This window comes from Salminus brasiliensis, chromosome 17 (genome assembly GCF_030463535.1).
Source record: "Salminus brasiliensis chromosome 17, fSalBra1.hap2, whole genome shotgun sequence".
Classification (NCBI taxonomy): Eukaryota; Metazoa; Chordata; class Actinopteri; order Characiformes; family Bryconidae; genus Salminus; species Salminus brasiliensis.
The window spans coordinates 6,058,110-6,073,345 of NC_132894.1; the positions used below are offsets into that span (position 1 = coordinate 6,058,110).

The window sequence follows — 15,236 nt, forward strand, 5'->3', positions numbered from 1 at the left end:
TCTTTGGCAACTGTTTGTGATTGTTTCACCCAATCCCAAGCCAGCATATGGGGTTTTTAATCCAGTGATTATAATAACAGCAATACAGTATAACAATTCTGATGTAAACAAAGTTATTACAGCTTATTAACGGTTGCGGACTAACCATCAGGTCTTGCATCAAGAACTGGAGATCACATTAAAGTGGAGCAAACCAAGAGATCCAGAGAGTACCGTTAGCAGACTAATTCCAGGACTAAACTTAATAAGCGGCTGAAAAACCGACCCACAGTAAACAACTAGCTACCAAACCACTGGACTTGAGTGTGGCGTGTGACTACCCTGTACTACAAAACACTGGAAAAGAAAAACGTACAAAAAAAAAAAAAAAAAAGACAATCCAAACATGCAATCGACGTTAAGAATGTGTGTGTTTCTAAAGGGAAATCAATCATTAGGGTTCAGGAAAATAATAATAATAATAATAATAATAATAATAATAATAATAAAAAAACCTAGCTGTGCTTCAGCAAGTACAAAATCTAACAAACACCCACAGCAAAATGTCTGTCATTTCCAGACAAACCTCAGGGCAACCCCCCAGCTCTGTCAAAGACAATTTCCATCATTAAAGTTCATTGGATTCTGTGTTTCCCCGCTTTGTGCAGAAAGTCTAAACTGTGCAACCATGCAACATGATCCGAGCTGTAGTAAACGTGAAGGGGGGGGGGGCCTCCTTGCAGTACCTCCTTCTAGTGATGAATAAAGTTCATACAGCTCTTCTGTAAATACAGGGACTGTTAAAACAAGTTTTCATTTAAAAAAAAAAAAGCATGGCAACTTGTAAAGGTATACCGCTTCTGTTCACACAAGAACCCTAATATTTACTCCACAGCTGCTGTAGGGTCACACAGACAGAACAAGCCTACTCCTGGTCAGCATGTGCTATTTAAAAGCACAGCTGAGCTAGTATTTAAATGGTGCTTACTGCTGATACTGTCCAGAAGAGAGAGAGAGAGAGAGAGAAAAAGAGAGAGAGAAAGAGAGAAAGAGAGAGAGAGAGAGAAAGAGAGAAAGAGAGAAAGAGAGAAGAGAGAGAGAGAGAGAGAGAGAGAGAGAGAGAGAGAGAGAGAGAGAGAGAGAGAGAGAGAGAGAGCTGGAACCCTGTCTTCTACTAAAGGTACAGCTGTGGAAAACGCCGTTAAGTGCTCTAGTGATTAAAAGGGGGTGGATCTTCATGTCTTCTTCACTCGTAGAATCCCCCCACCCTGTTCAAAACTCCACTTTGCAGGCAGGGAACGTCTCTTCTTGCATGGCCACTGTACTGTTGCTGCCCAACACCGTTACTGCCAGTTCCCTTTGTCTTTCGTGTGTCTCCCGGTACCAGTCATGCATCATCAGCGAATCAAAAGTGGGGATCAGGGTGACCTGGAGGAAAGGTAAAGATGAGTACAGTTAATAAAAGTAAATAAATAAATAAAAAAATATTTAAAACAAATAATAAACAAAAACAAATCTGGAGTGTGCCATCTGAAAGGATGTAATTAAAAATAATTTTAGCATGCTGTTATCTATGGCTCTGCACATGAATGTACTTGTATCGTCAGTCATGCAAAAACTTTACAGGAGAACTTTCAATGGAAGTAAATGTAAAAAATTTTAATTCCAAGTTCAAGCATTTCAACTGCCAGGTTCCAATTATTACAAAAAGGTAAGAAAAAAACAAAACAAAAACAAACCTATATATATATATAAATGTGTATAAAATTATATAATTATTATTATACAATTATTATAAACCAAAAAAAATTAAAAATGGAGATGTTTGGGTTTTTTTTTCAGTTCCAATTTATTAAATATTAGTTAATATTGCAATGTAATTAGTAAAATCCCTCATTAGTTTACAGAGATAGTTATAAATGTATAAATAAAATGTATAAATGTTCCACAAAGGGTTCTTTAAGCAATACCAAAAATAACCTCTTTATATTTGCTATAGGACCATTGTTGATTTAAAAAAAAAAAGAAAAAAAAAGAACCATCATTATAAAACAGCCCTTACATAAAGGTTAAAAACTATTTAAGGGTTCTGCCAGGAACCTTCACGCTATGTGTAGGTTCTTCACACTTCCATACCATTCCCCAAAATAGTGCTTTAAGAAATCCCAGAGAACATAACTGGTACATGCTAACCTTCACCCTCCCAATTCTGACAGTTAGTGTTGGGCGGTATCACGGTAATATCGCTAGCTGGTGAGTGGGACTAAACTTGGGGAGAAAACTGTGGAAAATCCAAACAAACAAATGAAAATAAATAAATAAATAAAAATGTACAGATGAAATAGGTTAGACGTAACTAACCTGCACGTCTGGCCAGGCAGCCTTGCCTTGTAACAGAGCGTCAAGGATGGATCTCATGAATGACTCCTTGTATGGGTCTTCCCCACTTATAATATAGCATGAAGAACGAACGCGGCGGAAAAACTCCACATCAATGGTGGATGCTGCAAAGCCTGAGGGCAGGTACGCCAGGTCCAAATAAACTGGTGTGGCATTTGCCTTGTTCCCCACTGGACCTGCACAGAGAAAGAATAACAGCTGGGGTTTGAATATACTCTTCATCAGTGTTAATTCAATATAAAGGAACCGTCATAAAAATAAAACAAATTCTGACTAACCCTAATTGAAGCACTTTACTTCAGATGGCATACTAGACCATCTGGGAGGACCTTCCCAGGTGGTCATCACACTCAAACTACTCAAGCACTACTAACCACTAATGCACATAGGATAATAAAATGAGTAGTGCATACCTGATGAAGGTGGCTTGGCACTTCCCGATAGTGGCCTAGTGCTACCGATGGTACTACGTGAGGAAGGCTTTGTGTCCAGGCTGGAAGTCACCCGAATTGTACCACTGGTGGTTGCATGAGTACCTGTCTTTGTCTTGCTACTCTGAGCCAAACTGCTTGCAGACGCCACCTTTAGTGTGCCGGACGTAGCAGTTTTTTTGGGTTTTGCAGCCGCGTTCTTTGGAGATTTGCCTTGGGCATCAGCTTCAGGGTCAGCCATGCAGGCGCCAGGCTGAGGTGGCAAAGGGGGCAAGTCCTTCATTGGTGCTGGTGGAGGATCTGGAGAGGAATGTGGGGAGTCTCTGTGTAAGGGGTGGCTAGCAGACCGATCATGTGGATGATGAGGTGGGAAGAATTCCTCATCGGAATCCAGATCTTCACTGATAGATGGACACTCTTCAGTAGCAGGTGGAACGTCAGAGTCAGAGATCGTAGGGAGGGAGTCGCTAACAGAAGTCAGTGTCGTCTCCTGGCCTTGCGGGGAGTCGCGGTCACCGTTTCCCTGGGAGGGCAGCTTGAGCTCTTGAGAGAGGTCACTTTCGGTAGAGAACTCGTGGGGGCTGGGCAACCCTGGGGACAAGGCCTTTTGGTTTTCAGGAGATTTGTGATGCTGAAATTCACAAGGCGAGACCAAGCACAGGTCAACGTCATGAGGAGGAACCTCGGAGTAAAAACCCTGTGGTCCAGAGAGATGATTTTCGGACTCGTCACAGGATTGCTGACTATTAAAAGACGTTCTCAAAGGTAACGACATATCTGCTTTGGGATCCGTTTCTACCAAATGTCCATTGATATAAGTTCTATCGTCAGCCTTACAGGCAGGTGGGAGCACTTGCTCAAAGGAAACTGATAAAGATTCATCGACTTCGGTGGAATGTGGAGAACCTACTTCAGCAGGCAAGGACGTGACCGTGGAGGAGGCATCAGGCAGCATGTCTTTAAAAGAGCCTAACGATGGGAAACTGGACTGTTTGTCGTGCAAGGAGGTGGAGTTGTTTCCTAAATGACTCCTCGAGCTACCAGCTTCAGAATTTCTGGAGGATCCTTCATGGCTGTCTTCAAAGCTGAGACTGGGTACCTTGATTCCCAAACTACTGTCCTCCCCAGAGCCCTGAGGATCATCTTCTGGCGTCTGGTGGAACGGAGTGTGTCCTGCACTGTTCGGTGGCGAGACCATCTCAAGGGTTTTCTCATCACAGCTTGCATTCGCATCTTCCGGACCATTTCTCAAAAGGTCCTCTTTGAGGCCGCCATCTTGCCACCTATTCTCTGTTGGCGTGAGATCAAAATTGACACTTTTCTCACTTTTTGGAGACTTCGCGAGGGGTGACGGCAGACCCAGAGCAGAGTTGGAGGCTGGAACTGTCTCCATACTTCTAAACTTCTCTGGACTTTCTGAGGACTCTGCTTTGGTCTCTGATCCATTCAATTTCTGATCTTTGGCACCACGTTCTACGCCTTTAGCTCCTGAACCTAAACGATTTCCCTGCTCATCCCGCATTTCATTACGTTCATTTTCCATCCTCAACTTCTCAAAGTCTGAACTAATGTCCTCTGGCGTGGACATTTTTGATCTCGCACCTCCTTCCGAGCACTGTTTCAAATTGTCCTCCTTATTCTCTGGCTTCAATTTCCCCTTTGTTAAACTGTCCTTTTTGGGGAGACTTGCATCCTTCTTTACAGAACCGTTTTTCCCAAAAGACTTCCTGGCATCAGCAGACGCCGATAGGCTTCCAGCTGGTTTCTTTACATCCTTAACAGCAGGTTTACTGGTTGCTCTTTTTTCTTCTGGCTTGACTTCCTTCTTAATATCCTTCTTAGTTTCAGGTTTAACGTCTTTCTTAGGCTTGGGACCCAGGTCTTTCTTCAAGGGGTCCTTCTTTTTCTCAACGTTTTCATCCTTCTTAGGGACACTTGTTGAAGGCCTCTCCTCTTTCTTCTTAATTTCCTTCTTCTCCTCTTTAACAGGCTCCTTCCTAACCACTTGCTTTTCCGGCTTCAAGCTTCTCTGCTTCACATCATCTTTAGGCTTTGCTTTTTCTTCCCCTTCCTTCCCCTCTTTCTGGCCTGCTTCAGTAGTGGATTTGGGCTTAAGCTTAGTGTCTTGCTTTTTAATATCAACTTTGCCCACCTTGTCTTTGAGGAGCGAGGCACTCGCTGGTCTTGACTCTTTGGTAAGAGACTTAAGGCTTTCCTTGCTCTCTGCTCGCTTTGGTGGTTTATCGGATTTGGAGGACTCCAGGTCCTTTAAACTCACCACTGGGTTTTTGAGGAAGTCTAGATGTTTTAACCTTTCCAACCCCTCAAAGATCTTGGCCTGTGGCGCACAACCAGGGAACAGAACACGGATGATCTTCTCCTGAGGGCTAGCAGGATGCCACACCAGCAGGGCACAAATGGAAACCAAGCAGGGTAGAGGGACCTCTGGACCTTTAACACTGGAGCCACTGCTGGGCCACGATTGCATAATAGTCTCTAGCTCTTTACTACCTTTGACTGGGTTAAGAACGTACAGTTCGAGACGACCCACGCCCATCTTCTGAAATAGGATCGTCGGTTCAATGCTTGGGCTATTAGGGCGAGTGAGGAATTTTGGTGTGAGAGATAACTTTTCTAAATGCTGTAGTGTTAGTGCAACCAGATCACAACTGCGTAAGACTTTGGGATCGCCTTGCTGTGTCTTAAGTCTTTCTGGAGCATTGAGGAACACAACCCCGATTTCCGGAGATATTAAGTTCCTCTGCCAGTCCTCATTACTCTGGGAGCCTGCTGACAACTCCTCCTCCTGCTCCACTGCTTTCCTGCGGAGGAGGCTGTTCACACCAGGCAGGTTGTCCGCACCAATGTGCGTCAGCAATATGGAGTCAATTCTGTCCAAATGTCTCACCAGCTTCCAAAAACAAGAGCGTGGATCAGAGCCGCCATTGACCAAGACATTGAAACCGTTCACAGCAAAGAAGGCAGAGTCTCCTCTTCCACCGGGGAAAACGTAGCAGCAGGGACGGGACAACTTCAGGAAGCCAACTGTGCTGGGAGGCTCCAGAAGTTCAAAAGGCGACTGAGGTTCCAGGGACTCCGAGAGATACTCTGTGAACTCCTGCAAACCCTCCATCTCTGGCAGCACAGACTGAGGGTTGGTCTTGATTTCGATGAAGTCTTGCAAGTTGTGCTTTTCCAACTGAGAATTCTTCCACATTCCAGACATGGGGCAACTCAGGGTGAGGCTTGCTTTTTGCGTCGGGTCAGCCGAGCTCAGCAGCTCGCCAATCTGCATTTATAAGAAAATACAATTGGGTTACCACATCTGAGCATTTCATATCAAGCACATATTTGGATACGCAAACAGACAAAAGGTCCCAGTGCTTATATACCTCTTCATCAGCAAATATTTGGATAAAGTCATTCAGTGAAAAGCTCCCAGTCTGTAACACAAGTTCACCAGAATTTTCTACGCACTGTCCGGCGAGAATCAGTAGCTTGTGGCGAGACGCATCAGAAATGAGTCGACGAACCTGTGAAATCAAACAGAGTATGTTAAAAATACCAGTAAACATGAACAGGATGAGAGAAAGTTAACATTTATACTTCTTTTTAATCTTTTTAAGTAACGGCTGAACATATCAATGTGTTTACATGGCTGAACGTCTGGGCACATTCACACTCATGCACTACATGAGGCTGTGACCGGAACAGCTCCCTATAGACCTTTCCTACGGTTACGGTGTCATCCGCCTGCACCGTGTAGGATAGCTCATGCTAGTCTTCAGCATTCCTCCCAAATCTTCACTGTGTAACCTTCACAGGTAACAGGAGGGCAGCTAACATGTCTGGAATACTAAATTGTCTCTTCCACTACATCCATGTAAACATGACCAACATTAGTGAGTTTAGTATTTTTCATCACAAACATGAGTAAATGTGTCCCACGGTTCAGCCCTGTGTTCACTCCAGTTCAGTTTAACTCTCGTTTTATTGGTCGCCTCATTAACAAGGACACATGATGGGCGGAGTTTTTCAGCTGGACTTGAACATGTTTAAACTCGATGTAGTGGAGTGTTTGGTTGAATTACGTGTGTTTTTAGGAAAGGGCAGTAGATTCAGTCATCGTCCGGAAGGCGTTTAACACGGCTATTTATGTTTCAACATTAATGTTTGTTACATGCTTTAAATAATACTAATACTACTAATAAAAAATAATATATATGTATATATATATATATATATATATATATATATATATATATATTTTTTTTTAATATTATTATTATTAGTAGTACTAGTAGTATTATTATTTAAAGCATGTAACAAACATTAATGCTGAAACAATAGCCGTGTTAAACGCCTTCCGGACGATAACGGAGTCTACTGCCATTTTTTTTTTAGAATAATAAAAAGTTGAACAACAATTATTCTGCAGGTTGTCATTTATAATTCTTACAAAACAAAGAAAATCTAATTTCTTTCTAATCTGCACAAAGCAGAATTGGATTGTCAAATGTAATAAATAAATAAATAAATAAATAAATAAAGACGACAAGAAAGCTGCAATCGGTGCAATAATCAACATCCAAACTTTGCCAGAAAATGACAAAGTGAATGATTTTTCTAAAGTCTCAGGATCACATGCATTAAGGATCACATAATAAACTACTCAAAGAATAGATCTGATCTAGAATCAGTCTTCAGCTTTTGGGACATAAAAAGGGCTATCACAAACCAACACACACAGCTGCTAATGCTTTACCTCTGAGCAAACCAAAACATGAGACGGGTTCACCACCACCTGGGTCTCAAGCACATCCCCACAGTGTTGCAGTGTCCTCTGGCCTGGACAGAGAGAAGGGAGGGGGAGGGGGTCAGAGAAGAACCACAAAGCTTACAGTTAATCCACTGATCCTATGTACAGATCCAATGAGCAGATGCCTAAAGCCAGGTAAGATTACAGCTTAAGCCCGAAATTAAACAAAGGTCTAAAGCAACCATCTCAAGATCATCAACAACAACTCTCAATTGGGAAAGTAAGATTTCCTGGCATAATACCAGTAAAGGAACGCTGATTTTTCAACGTAAACGCATACATACAAATAACAATATTTGTACAAAAGTTTGTGGACGCCCACTCCTCCAGGAATTCTTCTGAAATCGAGAGTATTATGCTGCAGAAACTGCTTCTAGTCTCCTGAGAAGGCTTTACCTTAGATGTTTGAAATCTGCTGTGAAGATTTGATTGGTTTCAGCCCCACAAAAGCATTAGAGAAGTCTAGTACTGATGCTGGATGATTAGTTCTGCCACTCCAACTCATCCAAAGGTTGCTGGATGGAGATCCATCACTTCAGAGACTGCAGTTCCACTGCTCCACAGCCCAATGCTAGGGGCCTTCATATACCTCTAGCCTACTCTGCATTGGCATATGGTGACCTTATGCTTCATGCAGCTGCTCCAGTGTGTGTGTTTTTTTTAAATGAAAGCTGTGTGAGAATTTAATTACAGCAGAAATTCCCAAGAAGATCTTTCTGCATATTTCTTTGGGGGTAAACCATGCATTTAAGCCACGCCAGGACCTGGATTAAGTGACTTCTTTGGGAAGACAGCATACATGTGTATAAATCTGGTCTTGTTTACATTGCAATTCTATCCTCTAGTGCTCTAAAACAAACACGACTAGTGTGAACACTTTGGGAATGTGAGCAACAAGCCTAGAGCAAGAACTCTAAATAAGGACCTGTTGCTCAGCAAACACTGTAGCATCACAAATGCAGAGGGGCATTCTGTCATTCAGACTGCCAGGTCTCCAAAGGGGATAAGGAGAACTGATCGAGTCTCTAGTAGCTCTTCTAAGACGTAAGCAGAGAGCAAGTAAACATATGGTGCTGAGATTTCTCCTGATGAAAGACTCTCTTGTTATCTGGTGGAAAACAATGAAGGGGAAAGTAATGACACCAACCATCTGCAGGCAAGCTGTCTGAGCACAGCACAGCACGGCAAGCTAAAAAGCTCCACTCCAGTTTAGGCCTGAAAAACACATCACTGCCTCATAATGACATGAACATGCTTATTAATCAGAACAGCATGAACCGGCGAATGGAATGGGTAGAACTGTACGACTGATGCACCCCTTGATCCAGTCTTTCACTGAAGCCACAGACAATAATCAAAACTAGGCCTCTAAAGTGGGTGGGGAGGGGGCGGGACTTTCACTATGGACAGTGGAGTAATGAAGAATTACAGTATCGCGACAACCCTACTCACAATCAACAACTTACTAGTCTTCCTGAAGAGCTTCTATACTACAGGGGTTCTGATGTTTGGGGGTTATTGGGTTAAAAAGTTCCTTAAGACCTCAATAATTGGAGTCGCTGAGAATTTTAAACATATAAAACATTAAAAATTCAACTAAATCCCGACTCTGAAATGTATCAAATTTGGCAACACTCCGTCGCTAGAACAGCTCTTCACAATTTATTTGGTTTTCTGTATAAATCTGACATGAAATGTGACCAGATCTTAACTGAATCCCTAAAACTACGCAACATGCATGCAAATTTATGCAAAAAACATAATTTTACATTTATTTATTGAGCAAAATGATCCAATTATTAAATTTCTTTTTGTTAGAGAAAGTACCCCCGATAAGCCATGACCTAGACCTGACTTGTCGAGGCATGGACTCCACAAGACCCCAAAAGACCCCTGTGGTCTCTGGCACAAAGACCAAGTTTTTTTTTGGGCTGCTTTACTTGGGTGACCTAATAATTGTGGTTTGTACAAGCAATTTCTACAGAATGTCAGATAGCTTAACTGTAAGCTGGTCATGCAGCAGGACAATGACCCTAAGCACACAAGTAAGTAATGGTTAAATTAGAAGAACTTGGACATTTTGGAACATTCTGGCCCAGTGGAATAGTTTAGGAAGGATCTAAAAAGAGCATATTATGCAGCGTGAAAACGCCCTTGCTACTTAACCATACAGCACATTTTCACAGAGAGGTGAGAGGCAGATGGCAGCAGTGAAGACGAGGATGGCGATTGCTGCCGCAGCAGCACTCTGAACAGGAGGCTCTCGGCCTTATTGCATTACTGTTCCATTATGGAAGCAGTTGCTGCGTACCTTGCCTTGGAGATAACTCTCAGTAGAATAACCGGAGAGCCGGTCGGAAAGCGTGGCCTGCTAGCTGATGCGAGCCCTATCGCTTGCTTGGCTAATTTAATTGGGCCGAGTTGGACATTAAACCCCCTTCCCTCTTTTTCACTGGGGAAATCGTGTCGGTACCCAGTCTGCTTTTGATCTAATGACCATAAAAAGGGGTGGGAATGAATATCAAAGATGCTGACAAGACCACTAATGGAAGGCAATTACCCATAAAGCTGTTTATGCATTAGCCTTAAGAGCAGTGCTGTTTACATACTGACCTTAAATGCTGCCATTACTTTCCCAATCCAAGTCTAGCATAATAAGGGAAACTGCAACAGAACTCTGAAGTAATGAAACTTCTCCATAGCAAGAGGATATTGTTGGTTACACGTAGTTTCATATTTATTTATATATAAATATATTAATATCATAATCTCCGCCACATCTTTTCAACCTGCTGCTAACGCACCACCACTGGAGCTCAACACGCTTAGAGGAGACCACTAACTGATAATTCTGTTCGGCAACCATCCTGATCATTCCTCTAGAGTCGTGCACTAAATACACTATTTGTCCAAATGTTTTTGGACACCCCTTCTAATAAACACAATCATCTACTTTAAGTTGCACCCACTGCTGACACAGATGTGCAAATGCAAGCACACACACACAGCTTATCCAGTCCCTGTAGAGAAGCATTACCAATAGAATAGGACTGACTACCTGGAGAACATAAACATGGACCTATTGGCACCATGCTGCCTAATATGCCAGGAGTGGGCTAAAGGGGTATAAAGCCCCAGGATTGAGCTGTGGAGCAGTGGAACTAACTGTGCTCTCTGGGTATGATGGACGGTGCTCCATTCAATGCTTTTGGGATGAGCCGGGAGGTTGTGGACGAGGAGGGATGGTGATCATCATCCAACATCCTGACTTTATTAATTAATTAGTTGCTGTTGTTGCTAAATGCAGTCGAATTCTGACAGCAATGCTGCTCCAAAATCTAGTAGAAAGCTTCTTCTTCCCTGGACAGTAGAGACAGTTACTCCAACAAAAGCAGGATGGTGAATGAGCAGATGTCCCAATACTTCTGTCCATACAGTGCATGTGACGCAGCAATGTTTACAGTCAATGGCTAAAGGGGGGAGGGTCTGGTGGCATTCTGCATTTGACATGAGTGTTTTTCTGATAGAGCGGACAGATCTATAAAGCTAACCTTGAACTCTCTATCATAACGGCACACATGGTAGGAAGCAACTCCTTCCTTCCTGTATGTGAGCGAGAGTGCAGTTACAACACTTGTATGAGGCGGATGATTTGCTCTACAGGCTCTCAACGCCGATCAGATTCACATAAACCACAGACTTTGTGCAGCAAAGATCTTATAAATAAAAATACTCTCATCCCAACAGCACTGCATATCGTAGCTACTACTGCAACAGCCACTCACTGCGATCAAGCAAAATAGCTCAAGACTAGCTACGTCACCAAGTAAGACTCATTAGATGTAAACACACCGTCCATCCAGTCTCCAAACAGCTCTCTGGAGCTGCCATGCATGAGGCTAAGGTTACAGCGCCCAGGAGTATAATGCCCTGTCGCTTTATGGGGCTTATGGCCTATCCAACACCATCATTTAACCGGGTTTAACTTGGAGTTGCAGAATGTCCCATACCATCAGAACCTGACCTCGCTGATGCTCTCATGGGGCCGAATGCAATCAAATCCTCCTCACAACAATGTTCTATCATCTACTGTAAATGCTTCCCAGAAGAGCAGAGGCAGTTACTGCAGTAAAGGGGAACTCCTTATTTATATCCTTGATTCCGCAAGACCATACACTTTCATTTCAGTCCCAAACCTTATTATTAGCATTTTGGCTCAATATTAAAAGTACTGCTTCTATAAAACTGCATTTGCAGCTTTTACAGCTTTCGTTTCCAACAGTTTGGAAAATCAAAAACACCATAAACGTCTGTTGGCTCGGATTTCATAAGTGCTGACCTGATCTCTAAAAAGGTGTTTAGTAAACCCTCATCAGACAGAACGCACATCAGCAAAACCAGTGTGGGAATGCTATGGAGAATTGCAGCGCACCAAAGTTCAAAATAAGGGGTCATTTGATCCGATTTCATCATCAAAACATAAGGGTCGTCTGGTTTCCTCCAGCGGAATCAAAACTCAGCCGTGATATTGCAACTTAATATTGTAAAATTCCACCAATGTCACAGTTTTTTGCACTTAGCTCAGTCAAAAATGTAATAAAATCTAATTATCTTAAGGAATTACAAATCTCTCAACCTAAGAATTTGAAAGAATTATCCAAAAATGTAACAAATTTGTAACAAAAAGTATTAACCTATTACAAATGATCAACCTGAAAATGCATTAAGTGCAAACTTGTTATATTTTTGAATGTAATAATGTAAGTTAATACTTATGTTACATTGATATGGTTACATTTAGGAGAATTTAACCTAGTCACAAATGTAATAAAATCCAATAACATACCATATTAAAAATGATCATCCTGAAAACGTAAAAAAAATCCAAAATGTAACAAATTTAGTACTTAACCAAGTCAAAAATGAAAGAAACAAAGTGTTTAGCTATTACAAATGATCAAACTGAAAATTATTACTAAATGTTCATGATGTAATAAAATAAGTAATAATTATTTTATTACATCATGTATATAATAACAACATTTTTGACAGAGTTAAGCACATTTTTTACATTTAAGGAAAATGAACTCACAAATGTAATAAAACACAATAACATAAGATATTACAAATGATCATTCTGAAAATGTAACAATTTTCCAAAAATGTATAAGAATTTTGCACTTAGCTCAGTCACAAACAAATAAAACCCAATGATATAATGAAGTATTACGTCACTGGTACAAACAGCATTATAGCAACATTCAAGACCATGTATTACATTATTAGGTAAGCCGCCATTCAGTTTGATTACATTGTTGACCAAGTTAACCCTGCCTACGGTTCGCTGGTGGGCCGAAAGTGTTATTATTTCTATTGCTATAACATCTATTTCCAAGTAACAGCCCCACCAGTTTGTACAGAAGTCCTTGTAGCTACCGAGTCATAGACCTTAGTATGTAATAAGCCTTTGTGTTAGAGGGTTAAATATGTTTAAGGGGGTTTTTACATTATTAGGACTTTATTTCAATATGAAAATGAATAAGTGCTACCCACACACAGTTTATTTTACCTGGCAAAACAATTACAGTCAAATGAACCACAATTTAATCAAACATGAATTAATAAGTGAAAATCAGATGAAATGTGATTAGACTCATAATCCCAATTATGATGATAATCTGGAAACGGCATTTAGAGCCATGAAATGGATTCTAATGGATTCACTGAGCAGCTCCTGCAGTCAATGTTCTGAGGAAGGCCGGTCGGCCGGGTCGGTCGCTCCGTTTTATAACAGACGGATTCGAAGTCCGAGACCCTTTCTGTTGTCCTCCCTAATTGAGATCAATAAATCCATCAACACCTTTCAGCTTCAAATATCACAGACATCTAAACATCTGTCGGATGCTGATTATTGTCTGATACTGTTGTTATGATCGCAATACCATCGTTAGTCCTCAGAAATCATGTCAATATCACTTCAAGCTCGCCTGGAATGCAGGGCTGCATGATATTTTGAAAAAACGAATGCTGCATTACTTGCTTAGTCTGCAATATAAAGCGTGATATTTAAAAATACAGGAATTTTCACCAGATTTTGCCAGAAGTCAAAGATCAAACATGTCATGATATTAATAATGCACCCCCTGTATCCAAGATTGGAGTAAAAAAATAACAAGGTCATGAAAAATGAGCACAGGAAGATGCTAAATAACTGAATGTATGATTAAAAATTGTCTTATGTGACACTGCACATCCTGCCTTGTGACTACTGCACATTCTCACATTACAATGGCGATGCTAAAGTAAGATAAGATAAGATAAGATAGTCTTTTATTAGTCCCGCAGTGGGGAAATTCCCAGTGTAACAGCAGAAAGGGATAGCAAGACACTCAGTTACAAACATTTGGATAAATAATTTACACTATATACACAATATAAATAAGAATTAAAAATTAAAAGAGCAATAACAATATTATTTAAAGTGATGTTCAGTCTCTGGCTGAAGGTGTTAGAGGGCTGTTTGGCTCCAGTCTGGCCAAAGTTTCAATTTCAGGACCAAGAATTCAGACCAGACTAAAAGGATGGTTTTAATCCTCCCAGTATAGAGCACTACAACACGCTCAGACCACCCCTCCCCCTGGTCTCCAATCTCTGCAACAGGAGGAAAGGGGGCTTTAATCTGCAGAACACACACACACACACACACACACACACACACACACACACAGCTAGGACCAGCTGCTCTCATTAACCAGCCAGTGCAGGAAGCAGTGCCCAGTCTCCCCTGCGTAACAGGACAAACTCAAACTATCCCACACAGACCCCAGTGGACACCTCACTGTCTGGGGAAAGTCTCAGTCTCAGAAACCCTGGATTCCACAGAAACACTGGATACAGAATGCCACAGAAACCCTGGATTCCACAGAAACCCTAGTGAAAAGGGGGGTAACATCTTGTTGTGTTTGGTGCTGAGTGAACTCCAGGGCAGAGTGGATCAGGTTTCAGAGTCTTACAGTTTCCAGCTTCCAAAAGCAGCAGAGCCGCTAAAAACCTGAGAGCAGCAGTTCAGCCACACCAGGAGCTTCTAGCTGATCAACAGCTCACTCTCTCCGTACTTCTTTACACAACTCCATTAACTCCCAGATAACCTCTTTATCCTTTAAAACAGAACGTTGTATTTTGGTAAGATGAGGGTGACAAAGTGCTTATGAAAGTCAAGCATCCCTGTGTGTGCCTCCCTCAAAAGAAGTTACATCATCAGTGAAGATGAGGGAGCTGGAACCTGGAGCAGTCATACAGGCCTGAGCCAGAACCCTTCCACCACCATGTTTAACAGATAAGGTGATATTCAAATGCCGTTCGGGGGTGCCGCGTGTGATCATTTTGTCACATGACTGCTTCGACTTCTCGCCTGCATGGCTAAAAACCTCCTTGTCTGCAGGGGTCTTGCACAGGGAAACGCCACGACTTCTTCAGAGAGCACTGTTCTTCGCTTCAATCCATAGAAAGGAAAGCACTGAACAGATGAACCTAGGCCCTACGATTTTTCAAAAACACGGTCAGACTAGTGGCGTACAGATTCTACACCATTGAGCTGCAGTTCATAT

General features: G+C 41.8%; 1 protein-coding gene across 1 annotated transcript in view; it reads right to left on the bottom strand.

Annotated features, from left to right (window-relative positions):
- Window positions 1–1,075: 1,075 nt before the first annotated feature.
- Window positions 1,076–15,236, bottom strand: part of map1sa (microtubule-associated protein 1Sa) — a 33,613-nt gene continuing 19,452 nt past the window's right edge. The window contains exons 3-7 of the mRNA XM_072660678.1: window positions 7,576–7,658; window positions 6,203–6,343; window positions 2,793–6,099; window positions 2,341–2,555; window positions 1,076–1,407 (exon numbers count right to left, since the gene is read on the bottom strand). Of these exons, the coding sequence (XP_072516779.1) occupies window positions 1,252–1,407; window positions 2,341–2,555; window positions 2,793–6,099; window positions 6,203–6,343; window positions 7,576–7,658 (3,902 nt within the window). The 3' untranslated portion in view covers window positions 1,076–1,251. The remainder of the gene's footprint in view (window positions 1,408–2,340; window positions 2,556–2,792; window positions 6,100–6,202; window positions 6,344–7,575; window positions 7,659–15,236) is intronic.